Source organism: Haliotis asinina, chromosome 7, assembly GCF_037392515.1.
Source record: "Haliotis asinina isolate JCU_RB_2024 chromosome 7, JCU_Hal_asi_v2, whole genome shotgun sequence".
NCBI classification, from domain to species: Eukaryota; Metazoa; Mollusca; class Gastropoda; order Lepetellida; family Haliotidae; genus Haliotis; species Haliotis asinina.
In genome coordinates, this window is record NC_090286.1 from 11,453,820 (window position 1) to 11,473,943 (window position 20,124).

Consider the following 20,124-nt stretch of genomic DNA (forward strand, 5'->3'; position numbering starts at 1 on the left):
GTGTCAAAATAAACAATTGTTGCTGTAGGCACGCGCCCGTTCTAATGGTTAAACTGACTTAGGACATAAATATGTTTTAAACATGGTCCCATTCTTTTTGGCTTATTGACTTCTATGTATCTATTTATGTGTTGATGTATTTCAAAAAGACAAAGTTCGTTTACACGACCCGAATAGTGGACAAAAAGGTAACACATAACACTTCCGTTGACCCTATGTGGGTCTCGACATTGATGGCATAAAAAAGAAGGCTCATTTTTGGTTATCCATGTCATTTAATTACCCACATTTGAGGTCAGATGCAACCAAAAGAGCAAACATAATAGAAATACAGTTATCACTTATTCATGATATAAAAATGAATTTCTGAATACGAAAAAATAGGCAACATTGTAAGCATATAATCGCAAATCAAAAGTGTACTCCGGTTTACCTCCCTTGAAACCAAGTAGCCGTGAATCGAACCCAGTTAGAGCCTGTGGGTGTGCACTCAAGTGTAACGAAGGCTTTTCACTGGCCACTGGTTCATTTGCCGATACGATTATCCGGGTCTTTGTGTATGGCGTATAAGCCTGATAGGTGTTAATTTCAAATTGGATGTGGTCAATGATTGAAGTTGTGCATTGTAAATTGTCATTAGCAGAGAGGCAGGCAGACATATAGGTGTGTGAATAAAGCAGACTATGAGTTTTCTCTGTGACAGAGTCTGCTTAACACAATCAACCTGTTTTGGGTTTTTTATGTAACGTATAGATTATTTGTTTGTTTGTGGACACAGCCGAGACAATAGCTCATGACCTAATATTCCGGGCAGGCATACTGTTTGAAGTTCCGCGAAACTATTCACTGCGCATGCTTTATGAGCACAGCGCAGTATAAAGGTTGAAACTGTTGGGTTTTTTTCAACTTAATAGGTTGAATTTGATGATTTGTTTTGTTATGTGCATCCCGAAAGGTGTCAGAATCTGCAAAGTTGTATTTTACGTTGAACAATTACTTTGGAGGGAGACATTGTATCCGGCCAACGGATTCCTCTTGAAGAAGTGGTACTCATCATTTCATGCTTAACGTCAATGCCATCGGGTACCATAACATTTGTGGAGATCGGTGGTTATGATGTCAGTCATATTGTTCACCGAAACCTTCTTGTAGTTACTGATTTTTTTAGTGGTTATAGCATATAAAACTTATTGGCCAGTTACTCCAGACATAAACTGCAACGCAAAAAGTGCGTCGTAAATGTGAACAAAAGAACACTATTCTGACCCTTCCTATAAAGCAACTTTCCAGATGTAAATGTTAAGCTGTTGATACAAATAATGTATTGAGATATTGTTTCTGTTGTGTATTATTGAATCTGAGGAACAGGATACACAAAGGTACATGTTATGAACATATCTGAGATGACCTACAAGAAATTTTTCGTCTCAGCATTTTGTCTGCGTAACCTATCTCAAATATTCACAGCCACCATTATCCATGTCTAACGTACAAATGTATGCCCTTATGGCAAGCAGTTTTCACGTTTATTCAGGAATTACATATATCTTCAATTGTTTTAATGTGCATTATATTCAAAGATATCAATAATGATTTAAAGATATCTGTAATTAATTGAAGATATCGCGAATCCAAAATAGAATTACTGATACCTCAAAATGTTATAGTGAGTGAGAGAGTGAGTTAAAATTCAACATCACATAGGCAATATCTCAGCCATATCGTGACGAGAACATTTAATACTGAAATGAAATATATGGATACTATAAAAACCTGTCAAGGAGGGACAGTAAAACAACTCGAATATCACAAATGGGATTAAAACTAGTGTGGAAAGTTAAAACAAATATCACTATTCGGACAATACAACATAAAATCAGGCTATAGATTGCCAAAAACTGAAGGTAGACCACCATACTAGGGACCATGGGGACTTTGGTACCTTTGCTACCTGCATGGACCCTAGTTGGATTTACATCATCCCCTCAGTTGTTAGCAATTTAGTCACATCTAGCCAAAAATTAAAAATGCACATATACTACGATTGAAAACAGTGGAAGTCTAAACGTACATGGAATGTTTTGGGACTTACGTACCCTCTCAGGAGGACAATAATTTTACGGTACTTCAATCCCCTTTGAGGGTACAGCCACTAACAATTCAAGTTACTAAGATTCAAGACCAAGATTATTATACAATTCAATAATTTCAATTAAAAGTGGATGTTTACAAGAAACATTTTTAATCGCCCGAAGGCGCGAAAGAGAGTGGTATAGATTATATACTGTTTATGTTTAGGGTGTCTTTCAATATATTTAAGAGCCGTTAGTATGGCGTTAGCTTCAGCTGTAAAAATAGAAGTGTTGTCTGGTAATCTAGAAGTTGATAATACTTTTGTTTATATTGGAGTAAATTGGTTTCTGATTTTTTAAATGTAGTTAAAGTTAGGTCGACTTATGGCCAAACCAATTGCCAAGAAGGAGAAGAAAGAAGACGGGAAGGGGCTTCATTATCCAGCTCAATGCCGGGAGCAGAAACAAGTGGTTATATTCTTAAACCAAGAGGCGGAACAAGAGACGATCTCTTATTGTATAAATCCTCATACAGAGGATTGAAAACACAGTTATATACAAGGGTTGACTCCATTGAAAATAGTTTTGTTACATACTGCAATGCTAATTTTATACGTCGCGCTCAAGAGATGGTTCATCAGCCTCGATATACAGGCTGTCAACAGGTGAAGTTCTAAAGGAGCCAAGACAAAGTCTTAGACCTTGATGATGGACTGAATCTAATAGCTTTAAGTTGGTTTTGCAGGCTCCACCACACACGATGGAGCCATAACCAAGTTTAGAACGCACGAGAGATCGATATAGATGGAGAATTGTAGCTTGATCCCCTCCCCATTTAGAATTTGAAACCACTTTCAACAAGTCAAGTGCTTTCAGGCATTTAGTTTTAAGTGACTTAATATGCGGTAAAAACGTTAAGTGTGAGTCAAAAATGAGACCCAAGAACTTGGCTTCCGTCACAACTTTAATTGGCGTGCAAGCTAGAGATAGTTCAGGGTCTTTATGTGGTTTATATTTACGACAAAAATGTATGCAGTTAGTTTTCGATTTGGAAAATCTAAAGCCGTTTTCAAGACACCATTTATTAATCTTGTTTAAACACAACTGCAGTTGCCGTTCAATGGTATGCATACTTTTACCACGACAAGAAATATTAAACTCATCCACAAATAACGATCCATCAATTGAATCGTTTAAAACTTTTGATAAACTATCTTTATACTAACAAGTGTGACAGAGAAAATACTGCCTTGTGGAACACCCTGATCCTGATTGTAATGATCAGACAGGGTAGGACCCACGCGAACTTGAAATTGTCTGTTATTTAAAAAGTTGACTATGAATTCAGGCAAACGACCTCGCAAACCGAAATCATGTAAATCTTTTAAAATGCCATGTTTTCAGGTTGTGTCATATGCTTTTTCTAGATAAAAAAGATAGACACAGCATGTTGTTTATTAAGTAGTGCGTTTTTAACAAAGGATTCTAAACGCACTAAGTGATCGACAGTACTTTTGTTTTTCCGGAAACCACATTGTATATCTGTTATAAGATTATTTGTTTCCAAGTACCAAACAAGTCGATTATTTATCATGAGTTCCATGGTCTTGCAAACACAGCTGGTTAATGAAATCGGACGATAAATGGATGGATCCGTATGATCACGTCCAGGTTTAGGTACTGGTACCTCTTATCTCTAAACAGGATACTAGTAAGTGCTTCAGGAGTTGATAATGTATGTTATCAGCTTCTGTAACAGTGTCATGAGCTTGATCAAGAGCAGTATGGAGTTCATGAATAGAACACGTTTCATTATAATCTTCCCCATTATCAGAATTTTCTTTTCTTGTTGTTTTTGATATTGCTGAAATTTAGGTATATAATTAGTAGAGGAAGAATGTTTAGCGAGGGTTCCGCCCAGTTTATTCGCAATATCTGATTTATCAGTAAGTAATTGATCTCCATGTTTAAGATGGTGGACAGTAGATTTAGTACCTTTACCTTTAATTTTCTGGACCATGTTCCATACCTTGGACATGGATGTCCGAGAATTTATTTTGGATACATAACTTTGCCAAGATTGGCGTTTGTTCTGTTTAAATGTACGCCGCGCTTTAGCATTTAAAATTCTAAATTTATTTAAATTATGCACTATAGGATGACGACGGAAATAATGTTCTGCTTTTTTCCTTGCTTTCCAAGCTTGTTTGCATTCATTGCTGAACCATGGTTTTCGAATATGTAGAACTGCAGAGGATTTTGGTATACACTCATCAGCTATGGAATTCAGTTCATCAGAAAAACATTTAATAGCATCTGGAACGTCAATAAAACGTTCAGGTTTACGTTTTTCAGCACGCAGTGTTTCATATAAAGCCCATTTAGACTTTTTAAAATTTCGTCTTGATGATGGAGGAACATCGGATGGAGTTACATATTTTAATACAGTAGGAAAATGGTCACTTCCACAGGGGTCATCGTGGACTGACCATTCCAATTCATTTAGTAGTTCTGAATTTGTCAGTGACAAGTCGAGAGCAGAATAAGTCCCTGTATCAGGGTGTAAATATGTGCTGGAACCATCATTATAAATACATAAATCATTGTCAGAACAAAAGTCCTCCAACAATTTACCTTTAGTGTTTGTAGTTACACTACCCCAGAGTGGGTTGTGCCCATTTAGATCTCCCATTATAATACAGGGCTTCGGGAGTTGGTCATATAGAGCTTGAGGATCAGTTTTGGCAAACGTCGAAGACGGCGAAATATATAGAGAGCATAGCATAAACGCTACATGTAAAGTAATTCTCACAGCAACAGCCTGCATATTAGTAGTAAGTGGAACAGGGCTTTGAATAACGTTTCGTCTGACTAGAATGAATGATCCGTCAGTGGCCCTATCACCAGGAGGTAAAAAACAATGATATGCATTGAAATGACGAAGTTCAAATGTATCTGTTTGTTTTAAATATGTCTCTTGGAGACATAACGCTGAAGGTGTAAAATCTTAGACTAATAGCTGTAATTCATGTAAATTAGTCCTCAATCCTCTGCAGTTCCACTGTACAATATTATTGGAATAAACTATCTTTTTGGGGGATTTATTGGGGATCTACCCCGCACTCTTTTGGAGGGCGAAAAGCTATGTGCCCTAGAATGGACGTTTTCAGAAACGTCCATGTCTTCAAGAGACCCATATTTATTAAACAATTGAATTTTGTTCTGTGACCCTTTAGGAGCTCTGCCACTTTGTTGTTTTGAAGCATCAGACTTTGGCTTCCGTTTACTTTTCCCAGTTTGCTGACTATCAGCTGTCGATTGAGACTTTGAGTGTGACTGAGATGATGATTTGTGATCAGAAGAAGACTTTAATGTACTAGGAAGTGATTCTTCAGTCTGGGATGATATAGCAGGGTACAAAAGCTGTGGGAGAGTCGCGATGTACCCAAGTCAAGGTAGTTTGGCATCCTGTGGATGATTTTGTTATTTTAGAGATAGACTCCGATGATGTTTTTGCTACTGTAGCATAACTGTCTGGAAGATCAGATTTCTTTACCAGTTGTTTTTGGCCTCAGAAAAGAGATATTTTGAGTAAATTTGATTTTTGTTGATCTCCGTTTGTTCTTTCCCAATAGGACACTGTTTGGAAAATGAGGAATGGTCACCTGAGCAGTTGGTGCATTTTTTATAATCACTGTCACAATCTTCTGTTGTGTGTGTTTTCTCACCACAGTGAGCCCACACAACAGACAGAGTGCAAGTATTTACACCGTGTCCACATTTCTGGCATATAAACACCTGAGCGGGTTGGGGATGTAGGTATCAACTTGAATGTTACAATAGCCTGCCTTCACTGATTTGGGAGCATTTGGACACGAAAAAGTAAACAGACACGTGTTCGTCTTGATGGTTTCATTGTTTTTCCGAGTTGAAAAGCGCTTGACATAAAGGACACCTTGATCCTTCATTTCTGACACTATATCAAGGTCAGACATATCATCAAACAATCGGTCACGATCTCTCACGTTGCCTTTACTTGTGTTCAAGGTTTTCTGTGCAGAGACCGTGACCGGAATGCCCACCAAAGATTTCATGTTCATCAATTTGGTTGATTGTTGTTTTTTCCTGCATTCAATTCACAGCGCACCCGAACGTAAACGTCTAATGTTTTTCACATCCCCTGCAATACCTTGAATACCCTTGGATACAGCAAAGGGGTTAAGCTTTAACGGTGTCTTATCAGGAGTCTCTATCACAATGAAACGCGGCCAATACTCAATCGATGCACACGGTCTGTGGTCAGTATCAACAGGATCAATTTCAAGTGGACGTTTTGTTTTAGGGGTATTTCATAAGCCATTGTTTACCATATATTAGGAGCTTTGAAATTGTTGATTTTTCCCCTCTCTATTCAGATGTACACTGTCCTATAGCATTCTCGTTATCAAACATGAATAGCAGATTGCATACTAAGGCATCTAAATCATGTACTGATAAACCTGTAATTACATCGATGAAACCAAAAAGATATGACTCTTCAAAAAAGGACCAATACAGGAGCAATATTGATATTATTCAAATAGACGAGATAAGCACATTATTAAACGAAGTGGCTGCTGACAATACGAAGGTAAATGAATTAGTAAACAAAGCAACCGTGGTTTTCTCAGATGTTCTTACAAACGCAGCTAGGAATACATTTGGCATACGTCCTTCTCGTCCACCTAATTACACTTGTAATTATAAGAACAGTAAATGTAACAAACCCTGGTTTGAAAAAGAATGTATTCAGAAACGTAGACACTACCATAAAGCTAGAAAGAAATATCGAAAACAAAGGAATGATGCAAATCATATCAACTACCGCCATGCAGCTAAGGAGTATAAAAAATGTATGAACAAACATATGAATAGATACAAGTGTAAACTAGCCACCGAAATTCGAAAATAAACAGAAGAAGAACCCAAGGGAAACCCCAGAACCCAATTACTGCATAAACGGAAACCGACACATAATGATTCTTCCCCTAGTATCAAGGAGTTATATGAATACTTTAAGAACGCACAAGGGAGTAATGATACAGTCTCTGAACATATTACTGATACGGATATACACATAAACTGCTCAACTCTTAACGCTGCCATGACACAGAAGGAAATTTCCGATGTAGTCTCACAACTAAAAAGAAACAAAGCATCAGGTGAGGATCTTATAGAAACTGATTACATGATTGATTCCATAGATTTATTTCTCCCATTCCTAGAAAATCTTTTTAATGTTGTATTGGACACAGGAGAAGTTCCAGAATCATGGTTAATTGGAGTCATCAAACCCATCTACAAAGGTAAAGGTGACTCACGTGATCCGAGTTCATATAGACCGATTACAATCTTAAGTTGTCTTGGAAAACTTTTTACTAGCATACTTAACTATAGAATATCCAGATTCTTAGATACCAGTTCTTTATTATCACCTTGTCAAACCGGATTTCGTAAAGGTTACTCTACGATCGACAATATGTTTGTTCTAAACTCAGTGATTGAATTTCTAAAACATAATAAGTACAAGCTGTACTGTGCTGTCATTGACTTTTCTAAAGCATTCGATAATGTCTGGAGAGTTGGTCTTTGGTCAAAAATGTTATCTTATGGTATTCAGGGAATGTTTTTTACATTAGTTCAAAATATGTACTCCAACATCAAATCTCTCCTTTATTGTTCTCTATTTTCATAAATGATTTAGAATTATGGTTAAAAACATTTGATTGTAATGGCGTTGATATATCCATTAATAACTATGATCTGAATGTAATCTACATACAGCTTCTGGTACTTTTATATGCAGACGACACCGTACTATTTGCTACCTCAGCAGCATCCCTGTAAAGGTCCTTGGACCAGTTTCATGGGTATTGCCAGATGTGGAGACTGACTGTAAATAGTGATAAAACTAAAGTTGTTATTTTTGGAAGTGGGAAGTGTAGAGTAAATAAGCTATCGTTTCATTATGGCACAAATGAAATTGAAATAGTAGATAATTATAACTACCTGGGGTTTAATTTTCGCAAAAATAGAAAGGTTTCCTTCGGTATTAATGTACTTGCTACACAGGCAAAAAAATGTATGTTTTTGTTGTTGAAATTGGCAAGAAATAATGACTTACCACTAGACTGTGTACTTAAAGCGTTTGATATCATGATTTTACCTATCATGTTGTATGGCTCTGAATTTTGGGGCCATGGTAAAATTGATATACTTGAAACCGTACATATAAATTTTTTAAAACTGGCCTCGGGTCTCAGAATGTCTACACCAAATTACTTCTTATATGGTGGATTCGGAAGATGTCCTATCAGTATTCATGTATCTAAAAGAATTATTAGTTATTGGCATAAACTTGTCCTTGACCATGTCCCAATCCAAATTATCGCAGGTAATCTATAATCTCATGTCACTAGACAGTGTAGTAACTAATCATTCCCATCCTTGGCTTAAATTTGTTGTAAATATCTTAAACTCATGCGGACTTAGCAATGTGTATATGTTCCCGAGTAATTTTAGTCGAACATGGTTGTTGAATATGGTAGAATGCAGATTAAGAGACCATTTTTGTCAAGATTGGAGGAATAAAATAGAAATGAGCTCTAAGGGACATTATTATAAATATATTAAAACTCTACCCCCATTTGAAGCCTTTCTATTATTGCCCAAACATATTTATTTTCCATTATTAAAATTCAGAACTTCCAATCATTGGCTACCAATTGAAACCGGGCGCTGAAATAAAATTCCAAGAGAAAATAGAACCTGTAAATTATGCGAATCCCCAGCAATTGCAGATGAGTTTCACTATATTTTTCACTGTCCTGCCTTTAACGAATCTAGAAAAAAATTAATACCAACCAAATTATTGAAACACTCAAACATTGTATCGTATAAAATTTTGTTTACTTGTTTAGATTTACTGTACAAAAAAACTTAGCAAAGTTTGTGAATGTTATCTCTTCTGCTGTAAGAACTGTTAGGTAGCAGACATGGCATATCATCAACTGATTTGTTATAATATATTGTCATACTCTGCCGCCATTTTGACTGTATGTAAAGATTGATGTGTGTACCATGTACTCTCATACCACCATTGGTGGTCTTTGGAGAATAAATGAAGTTGAAGTTGAAGTTGAAGTTGTTAGTGTAACATGGTTCATCATCCGATCTCCCTACCCACCACGAAGTATCAAAAAGCAAACGGGCCTCCAGCTTGCAGCACCAAGGATACCCGGATGATATACTCCAGCAGAAGAATTATAAATAATTAATCTACCAGATTGGCCCATGAGCCATCGCCTTCTGGTACAAAAAGTTACAGATTAACAATAGTGCCAAGACCAAAATTCAAAACAATTCCAAATCAGATTTGAGCAATGACACATATGTAGCCCATAGAGAGATATCAAGATAATATTTCGTGATATCTCTAAATGTTTTAAAGATATCTGCAAAACAATTACGACCATAGTGTACATAATTGTATTAGAGATTAATTCAAGATATCTTGAATTCAATTCAACATATCTGGAATTCAGTTCTAGATATCTTGAATTGATCGGTACATATCCACAAATGTATTACGGATATCTTCAATTCAATTATTGATATCTTCAGTTCTTGCTATGACTAATATCTAAATTGTTTTACAGATATCTTGAATTGATTTGAAGATGTCTTGAATTGAATTAGAGAGATCTTGAAATGAATTAAAGATATCTTGAATTGTAACGGTTTCAAGATATCTTCAAATACTTCCGGCTACATATCCGTAAATACTTCCGGTTTGAAATGGTTGGTGACCATGCATGTGCAGCTCTTACATGCCGAGAGCCGAGATGCGGTGAAGACATGATCCTGTATCGCGGCCGAAAACACCGTCTGTATAAATTCTACCCAGATTCTAATGATCTGCTACCCCTCGTAGTTTTTTTAGTCAGTACCTGTATCAACGCTGGCGAGCTAACACGTGTGGCAATGCGCCACATTTTATCGTCTGTTTCTGATAGTATTCTACAGTGGCGGTGCGCAATGTGCATTCGAGCTTTCATTTTCGCCTTTTTTGTCACTTTAAAAGAACGAATAAACTTTTGGGGTTTTCATACACTTTTAACCATTAACATACAAAAGACGTCTGGTTACTTTTGTGCGGAACACCAAATTCGTTCTTTGAAAAACTTGTGTTTAGTTAATTCCGAGCAATTAAAAGTAGCCTCTCGCCCGCTAACGAAACCACAAACAGGAACCACTGCAGCGAACCGGTGTGACGTCAAGTAAGGAAGGGTTTTCGGTTGGCCTTACACATGTATATCAAATGTGTAACAAGTCCGTAATTTTGCTGATTTCTCGACGTCAACAAAAACATGCAATCATTGCTTTGCCCTCAACCCATGGGTCGGGTGACGGTGTCACCATGCACAAATATCCATCGGACCCGCAGTTCCTGCTTAATGGGTTGTTTGTGAAGCGAGCGTTGAAGCCCGTGGTATATTTTAAATCCGATGGCTGGACCCTCCCTTGCTTAATGATAGAAAATGCTGTTTAAGATTTGTTTGGAACAAGGTAAAAAAGTACTTAATAGTTGTAAAAAATGCTTAATGACAAAAAGGAGTTTGAAACTCACCTCGCTCCCAAGAGTGAAATTGTTATCTTTTAATCAATGTCCTACAAAATCCTATAGGACACCAATTAAATACGTATTTTACTACCAGTAGAAAGTACTTTGAATTTTGTTACTCGGCATTTATTCTCAGACTGGCGGATGTTAGCCACTAGGCGCTGCTACATTTTTTTAAATCGTGGCGTCACAGGTTAAATTCAATTTGAGAAATTGGGTTTAGACAAACCAGTAAACAAGACAAATTATCCTCGGAAAAGTACATGAATTCTACAGTGCCCCACATAGGCATAAATCACTTTAAGTCATAGTACAGCCACTTGTACTGTCAGTAACAGCAACGCTGTGATGCCACATTTAAATGTGATAAGCTAAATGCTAAGCACTTACAATACATAAAATATACACTGTGAAAGAATGACTCACGGTAGTAAAAATAATGATATAAACATAATAATGACAATATATCACGTTAACACCTGTTTTGTGTACAAGCAAAAGAGGTATTCATAATTCATTTAAAACAGGATCAAAATCTTCTGAGGTCAACTCAGATTTGATTGTTTTCGTACACTTTGTTCTGAATGACGTCATATTGTGACTTCTCCTCTCTCTCCCTGGTGACGTCACTCAGTTCGGTGTAGTCTTGTTCATTCCTTCCTGACGTGTTCGCATGAGCAGGGATCTCTATAGTGCCACCTGTGTCTTTATTTCGCACACTTGTGCCAGGTGGGGATATCCATTTCAGTCTGAAACAAAAATACGTGGTAGAAAAAGGACAGGTGACAGTTAGAACATTCTTAAGTCTGACAATCTAACTTGAGTTGTTGTGTACGCAACTAGGAGCTTAAAATTGAAATCACACTGTGCACACTGATCCATTGATAGAAACTAGAAACCTTCTGCTGCATGTTTACCTTTCGTACAGTCCGTATGAGTTAGAAACGTACCGATGAATTCCAAACTTTATCACTCTACAAAATTGCCCCATAAATATAAATAGTCAAAATCACACAAATTTAAACATTTGGACAACTTTCAAAAGACCCTTGTGAGACAGTCTATCAACAAGCTATATTTTGAAAACAAATACATGCCGCTGAAAATTTTAACAAAGCGTTTGAATGAAGAATACAACCTCAGAGTATCAAAGTACACATTCTGGCAACTATTACACTCTTTCGGGTATCGTTATAGAAAATGTCGGGGGAGAATAGGTCATAGGTGAACGCCCTGATATCGTTCTCTTGAAAAATAATTTTCTCAGGGTAATGAAGAAGAAGCGCGAGGAAGCGCTTGAGCCAGCGTACGTGAACGAGACCTGGGTCAATGCCTCGCACACTGCCAGCAGTCATTGGGTACCCGTTGGGGGTGATAAGGGGTCACGTAGAAAGCTGCCTCTATGGAAAGGAACGAGATTAATCATTCTCATAATGGTTGCTCCAGCAAAGGCTTTTTCCCAGGCTGTAACTTGGTATTCAGAGCAAAGTCCAGAGATAACAGAGACTACCATTCCGAGATGAATGGTGCGGTTTTCCTCGACAGTAAAGCCCGCCGACATCGAACATTCGAAAAGGTGATATGATATCATGGCTTGACAAATTTCCAATCGCACGGCCTTCAAAGGCAACGAAGCCTCAGCTATATGAGATAAAAACCTACAAAGGTGACCTTTCTACAAAGCTGACAGTTACATAAAAACTGAGGGTCACGACTTCCACCCTATCACTGTGACCTTAACACCATTGAAGTGGTATGGGGTATTGTCAAGGGAGATCAAACATAACTTATAGATTACGTGACATACAGGTTTTGGTCAAGGAATCACGATAGAAACTTGGCGAAACTGTGCCAGCAATGTAGCTAACGTCATATAACACGGTTACTGGTCTCGGGATGGCTTACAACAGGCAACTGTGGCACCACTTGCCATCACTTAAAGTCGTGACTATGACTCTGCGACAGACGAGGAACCGACAGGTCTCCCAGAATAGATTTTGATTTGTCCCCTGTCATGAATGGCTGTTCCGTTTATTGCGGTTTCACCCCGCTGCGAATGATAACAACTTTTCAGTGATGATAGTTTCTTAAACAACTTTTTTTGTGGAGTTCGGAAAATTTTCAAATATCAGAAAGCTGATGGGTACTAGTAAACGATAAACGTGTACTATTTATATTTATGTGGCAATTTTGTACATTGATAAAATTTGCAATTCATTGGTCCGTTTCTGACTGAAATGGACTGTAGTTGGTATTAACAACAACATCTGTGCACGTTCCATTTAAAGGTTGTTTTATATAACTGTTTCAGCTTCATACAAAGCCTTGTTTCAAAAGTTACCTTCCAGATTTCAGCAGACACATCATCAACCCACCAATCAGCAACATCATTACAACAAGTACTACTGCTCCTCCAATGACGCCGCTTGTAACAGGAGACACTGACCCGGATACACAAACGCATTAGTTATGTGCCTGACGTTATTTAATATAATGTCATGTATGCATGAATTATATATATATCAGCTTTAATTCCGATCTACAGTTTTTCTAAAGACACAAATGAGATTCGAACCTCGAACATCCTCGTCACCAGTGAAGTCGTCCAGACATTCCCCTGAAAGTTAACAGTTTCGGTATTAAGTGATGAAATTATACTATTGTCATAGACTAAATCGTTTCAGTAAGTTTCCTTAAAACTTCATTTATTCAAACGATCTATTTGTTTCAATATAAGTCAAAGGTGCACCGAAATTCAATCCTATGTAATTCAATGCCTATGTAATGTATTCGGCAAACATTCGGGGTATCCCCTCTGATCATAAAACCCCCTCCGGGCAGGACCCTTAATTCTCAAACGCTATCAATACATGTCAATTAACACGTCCTTAAGTCGCCTAATCTTACGTGTGTACATGTGCATGGGCCAGTGACCTTGCACAATGTGGCGTAATGACTGTATAAAAACCTGACTGATATGGTCAGTCGAGAGACCAACCGGCGAGACCATCCAGTGAGATCATCCAGCGAGACCAACCAGCAAGACCAACCATGGAAACATGATCATCGACAGAAGTGTACGGATTGTGCGTCTAGTCGGGGTGTCGGACAAGGCCGTCACCCCACCTACGACTACGTCGACGATGAAGAATCGCCGTCGGACTTATGAATGTGTGTAAGTGACAGAGCGGGTCTCCACATCGGGATCATTGGCCATTCAGTCCCGATGTGCGTTCTGTCACATGTTTACCACTGTATTTACCATTTTGACCATCCTTCGACCAAACAATAATAAAACAGCTGCTGCTGTCTTCATCTCTACCGCTGATGTCTTCCCTGTCTCTTGTCCACCATCCTAAACTACCACCCGAGAGCGACCACGACGGACGCTCTTGGACACTATCAAGAATTAAATTCAAATAAACAATGACATAGCATATCAGATCTTTGTAGGTCTTCCAGTGACTTCACACTGATGAACAACTTGCACATAACCCCAAGAAGAGATAACACCTTTGAAAATACTAAAATATACAATGTCGAACAATTCCTATGAGTGCTGCCTCCCACAAATAGCGACAAAACCTGTACCACACCCATTGGAAGTGTTGATTGTACAATTGTGACTACATCATAAGTATATTTGTACAGTTGTTATGAGAGTGTCTTCTGTAATTCGTATTATAAATGATTAAGTGATACTTATCATTGGGTTACAATGTTTAAAGATTTGAAAGTGTATTGTGGGTCACTTTTATTAGCGTGTTCAGTGGCAAATAGTATTTTTAGCGGCAGGCCTTTCTGATAGCGCCCCAGTACCTACCCTTGGCAATCTATTGTTCACTGTATGTTCGTGAACGTTCTGACTGAATACTGATACAGACATGCTTTGCTCGAATGTTCCCGACACTGTGTCAGTATGTATAAAGGCTGACTGTTGTGTTGACGGTCACACACACGGATCTAACACTCAGATGTACAGGGGTTTTGTGCATCATTCTGCCTCTGCGTATCATCGTCTGTCTGTCAGCATCGATTGTTTGCTTTCGCCTGCATCACCATCTTTTGACACAGTCTCATTGACTGCTGACATTGTAAACAAGCTTCATTTAGTATTTCTGCTCTCACTGTAAAAATGCCAAGATCCTCGTGAATTGATATTTGTCTCTGTTGGATTGTACTAGAAATCTGTATTGTGAATCATTGCAGCTTGCTCATTGTTTGCTCAAAATACTATTGTATATTTTAGACTTGTCTGTGCTATATCTTGCTGGTTCAAAGGGGATTTCTTTGAAATAGTGATGATACTAGGGTGAGTGAGTGAGTTAAGATTTAACGTCACATCGGCAATGTTGCAGCCATATCGTGACGTGATACTAGGGGTTCGCAAAGTGAGTGCAGACAGACTATTTATAGACTATCACCAAAGTCAGTTTGGGATGAAGCAAGTGATAATTTACTCTTTCATTTGTAAATAAGTTCCAGGTCTCACTAGCGCTTCTCTTGGAAAGGGGAATATATCAAGACTGTACACACACAAGTGGACTCGATAGACCCTGGGCGCTACATACACCACTGCACTCTCATCTGACATTACCTCTTCCTCAGCCTACTTCCATCATAGCTAAAATATCTTTCAAACCATTTCAGAGATAGACTTAAGTGCTGTATTACGTATATCAACACTAACGGTGCGTTTCTGAATCTAAGAATATAATTTTAAATATGAATTTCTGGAAACATTACTCTGAGTACAGTCTGCTCCAATCCATCCTTCCTGACAACCGGCAGCGCAGGCTCCGGTCACATGGTCGCAGGAGACAGGTGCAGTTCCACAGTGACGTGAATCACAAGACTTGCTGCAGTTAGAACCGTACCTTCCCGTCTGACATGCTTCACGCAAAACAAAAGGAGACAAACAACTATTACACTTGTGTTCATAAGGCTGAAATGTCTTACAAAGCTTACAGTCAAGATCATTCATTAGGAGAGACAATAATAATGAGCTATATATTCAATGTCAATTTACTCAGTACATAACGTTCATTTATAAACCCTACACTTGCACTTGGCAAAACAGCAGCTCGTCCCTTTCTGTCATACATTTACACATTTATGTGTGATGTTACTAACGAGCATTTTGTGTGTTACCAGATGAAAATGACCCAAAGTACATCCTTTCTCTGACCTAGGTAGGAAATACCTCAGGCCAAACTATTTTGGCTACCAAATTATGTCAATTCATGTCATCAATTTACGTCATCACCAATTTAAAACTTCAGTAGATTAACCAAGATCTTTTCTGATCTTTAACTGATTAGTTCTCTGATACTGATTAGTTCTTTAACTGACAGTAGTCAACCATGCCGTCGCCGGAGTAATGCGTATTCTTTTTCAACTGCTGAGAGATGAAACAGTGACTGTATTTTACTTTGAAATGTAGCCTACACATTTTATTTAAAGTCATTAGGTGAATTCTGAGGTGCCCCTCATTCGTAACATGTGACAAAAGGACTTTACCTGTACAGTCTGCCCGTGCCCATCCCGTCTCACATCCACTGAGACAGGTACCCTTTGAGTCACAAGAAGAGTTCCCCACACAGTGTCTGGAGGAACATACGCCACGACAGTTTGAGCCATAATGGTTGGAATCACATTCTGAAATATGTTTTCAGTCTATTCAAAATACTTTGTGACTATCACAGGTATTTCTTTGCGTTTTTTATGACCTGTAAATATTTTGAAAGTTATGTTAGAAGAAGGTGCTCTGTAGCAGTGGCTTCAGCTGGTGGAACTTATTGTTTCCCACGCTAGTGAACCTCATTTGTGTCATTACCTGCACAGTCTGCCTATGTCCACCCTGTGAGACATCTACTGTCACAGGTATCCACTGAGTCACAGGAAGAGTTCCAAACACAGTGTCTTGAGGAACATACGCCACGACAGTTTGTGCCATATAATGTTTGGAATCACATTCTGAAATATGTTTCCAGTGATTTCCCGTGTTCTTCTATTCCGAAGATAAGTGTAAAAAGAATTATTATTGACCTTCACCTCAGTTTGTTTCATAAGCACGTTCTTACAACTGATTCCAATCACATCCTTTATAATCAACACCCATCCATCCTGCTATACACCCAGAATCATATGACCCAGTCACATGATCACATGATGTATTTCCAGCAGTGTCTCTCAGAGCAAAGACTAGTACAATTTCCGCCGTACTTTCCATTGGTACACCCTGTATCAACGAAATCGAGAACTTTCACTGTGCTGATATTCTTCACTTCGACACTTTCGACATGTTTCATTCCTTAATACCTATTTTCTTTCCATGATAAAAGTGATGTATTTGATTTGTATTCTTTCTGTGCGTACTTTGTATTTGACTTCTATCACCATAAAGTTTTCAGCATTCTTTGCCTCGTGTGCAGTCAGTCCCCATCCAACCAGGAAGATAGCCTGTGTCACATGCTCCAGTGTGACGGTCACACTGTTAATGTTAATACACCACTTAACATGTCCCAAAAAACGAAACCACAGGAAGACTTAGTCCTTTAAACAATCAACTTTTTCTAATTCCTTTCAATATATATTGATTTACTGAGGTGAAGGTCAATAATGGGGCGTGTATACTATGCGCCGTAAACATATTTACAATCACAGGCACACCCTGGAACAAAATTGGTCAATTCTGTTGCATTTCTTTCGTGTTCCACAGTGTTTCAACACATACTAGTTGTGTTATTTTTGGCATTCATTGAGTTCATGTTGACGAAAGCGTGTTCCTCAAATGGTCATCCCTTATTGTGATCTTTCCTTTTGCACTCAGTATCTCTTTTATGTAGTCATATGCTTGACTCAAACAAAACGCGTGATTTCCAGGTGGTTACTAATCACCTTCTTCCTGCAAGAAATATATTCCTTCCTCCCTTCCAAAGCGGACTCCAACAAAGTGGCTAACCTATGTTCAAGTATACACGTTGCAGTACCCGTAACAGTACTTTACGTAAGTTTACTATGTACAACTTGGCCCATCTCAACAATGCACGCACATATAACTGACTGTCATTGTAATTTAACCTGACAGTGAGATCCACTGACCTGTATCACACCTCGTTCCCTGCCATCCTGGTCTACAGTCTCCGGGACACACTCCAGTCCATCGATCACAGGTTGAATTCAGGCAGTGACAGAACATGTCGCAGTTTTCCCCATAGAGATTCTGGCTGCAGACTGTTACAAGTAACATGTCTTTGAGTGCTACTATTTAAGCATCAACTCTATAGTATACAAAACTATACGAGTGAGTTTATTATTACGTCACACTTGACAATATTCTAGCTATATCGCGGTGGTCTGTGAAAAAATCGAATTTGGACCAGTTGATCCAGTAATCAACAACGTGAGCATCGATTTACGGAATACGGCATATGTCATCCAATGCATCATTTTTTATTTTGCCGTTAGTCACCAACCAAAACAACAAAGTTATTACAATAATGACAAGGCAGTCTGTGTTTTATTTCAAACACATACAGAGAGATGTAACAAAGACTTCAGTGTTGAGATAAGATGTATGGTTCCGCACAAGAACTCCACCATTTTCATACTGAAGAGCGGGGCAGATTATAGGTTGCAAATAAGATAGGTTAAATAACTACAGTAACATTCTCTTTTAGGTATTCCATTGAAACAAACTACCATGATAGAATTTACTGAAATATATATGTATAAGTAATGGTAGTCATGCAGGTGTTTGACATCTTAAACTCTAGTGTGTAAAGCAGGTCAGTGTGGCTAAAAATACATTAACTAAATGTGAATGATGAATTGATTTATGTTCACATAATCTGCAGTTACGACCAAAACAAATATCAAATTTCAGTGTATGCCATTTAGAACACATTAGAACCGTCAATTTCTCAAACTCAATTCCGACATCTTAATTTGAATAAATGGTTACTGAAATACATTCTGAAGTAAAATCAACTAGTTTTATAAGGTTTGTACATACTTGTGAACATGATCAACTCATCAGTTAAAGGATACGAATTTAGCATTGAGCATCCGTGAGACCTGCATCCAGTAAGTTGTTATCACCTTGTCCCGTTAAAATCATTAATTTGTTTATGATATGCGAGTCTGTGGACCGCGCCCAAGAGCAGTAAAGGGTATCGGGAGGTTCCAGCCTTCATAAATATTTCAGTATTTCAGTGAGTGAGTGGGTTTAGTTTAAGGAGGCAGTCAGCAATATTTCAGCTATATTGGGACGGTCTATGAATAATAGACCTTGGACCAGACAATCCATTGATCAAGAGCATTTGTCAAATAAGTCAAACCTGATCATCCCACCCCATCCCTCTTATGGCAAGCATGGGTTCCTGAAAGCTAAGTCGTATCATGTAACATCAACTTTACCATAGATCTCCACCTCACAGATGTTGAGTGAATCATTGAATCCAGACTCTATCCCCGGGTTCCTGATGGTGACGTATCTGCTGGTACCGTTACATGTCACGTCAGTTTTGTTGGCAGTAGCTGGTTTACTAGGGAAGGTGTAGCAGATGGTGCCGTTATCGTTGTTCAGGTAGATGGTAGAGTTGGCGTTTCTCCAATAATCTTTGGGAAATATAATAAGATTTGATAGGCACATATAATGTATTTAATCAGTTTGTATGTGGGATTGGAGTGAGCTTAATGCCAGCATCAATAATAAGGACTATCATAACAGCAGGCCCATTGAATCACAAGAACAAAAGTCGGATAGTACACGACTGAAATAAACGTAAACATAGGAGGAAATATACGTAATGACCGGATTTACACATGCTTGCAATATGTCTAAACTTCGAGCATGTACTAGTATTTCATACAAATCTATACCTCTGAACATATGCTCATCATACATTTTGGTATACGCAAGCACCTCGTTCATGTATGCCCTGACCGGATTTTCAAGGATTTCCATACATGAACTGCAAAACAGATACCAAGGTAAATACGTGATCATGCATTACATGTATTTCGAATGTATTCCTTTGAATTTCGATTGGGGCTAAAATTTACTATTTCTTTCAAAGATTACTAGGGTGAATTTACGTGTGAATTTACTAAGGTGGGGAAACACATGTAAATTTTCAAATTTGCAAATGTTTTCACACCTTAAATATTTATGTGTCATACTGGATATCTGGGACACGAAAATGAACGGTTCATACATGTTCATGCTACTTGTGCTCAAGCAAGATGATCATATGTTTCCATTGTGTGAAATACATGGTTCTTGTAATTTCACTTTCACATATGTCAGTATGTTTGAAATCAACGTTCACGTGACCTTATTATTCTTATCACCAAACGATCCTGACAAAGAAAGCAGTATTACGC

General features: G+C 38.1%; 1 protein-coding gene across 1 annotated transcript in view; it reads right to left on the reverse strand.

Moving 5' to 3' along the window:
* LOC137291286 (uncharacterized) overlaps positions 1-20,124 on the reverse strand; it is a 98,827-nt gene that overhangs the window by 63,522 nt on the left and 15,181 nt on the right. Inside the window, exon 4 of the mRNA XM_067822585.1 lies at positions 19,156-19,356. Within this exon, the coding sequence (XP_067678686.1) occupies positions 19,156-19,356 (201 nt within the window). The remainder of the gene's footprint in view (positions 1-19,155; positions 19,357-20,124) is intronic.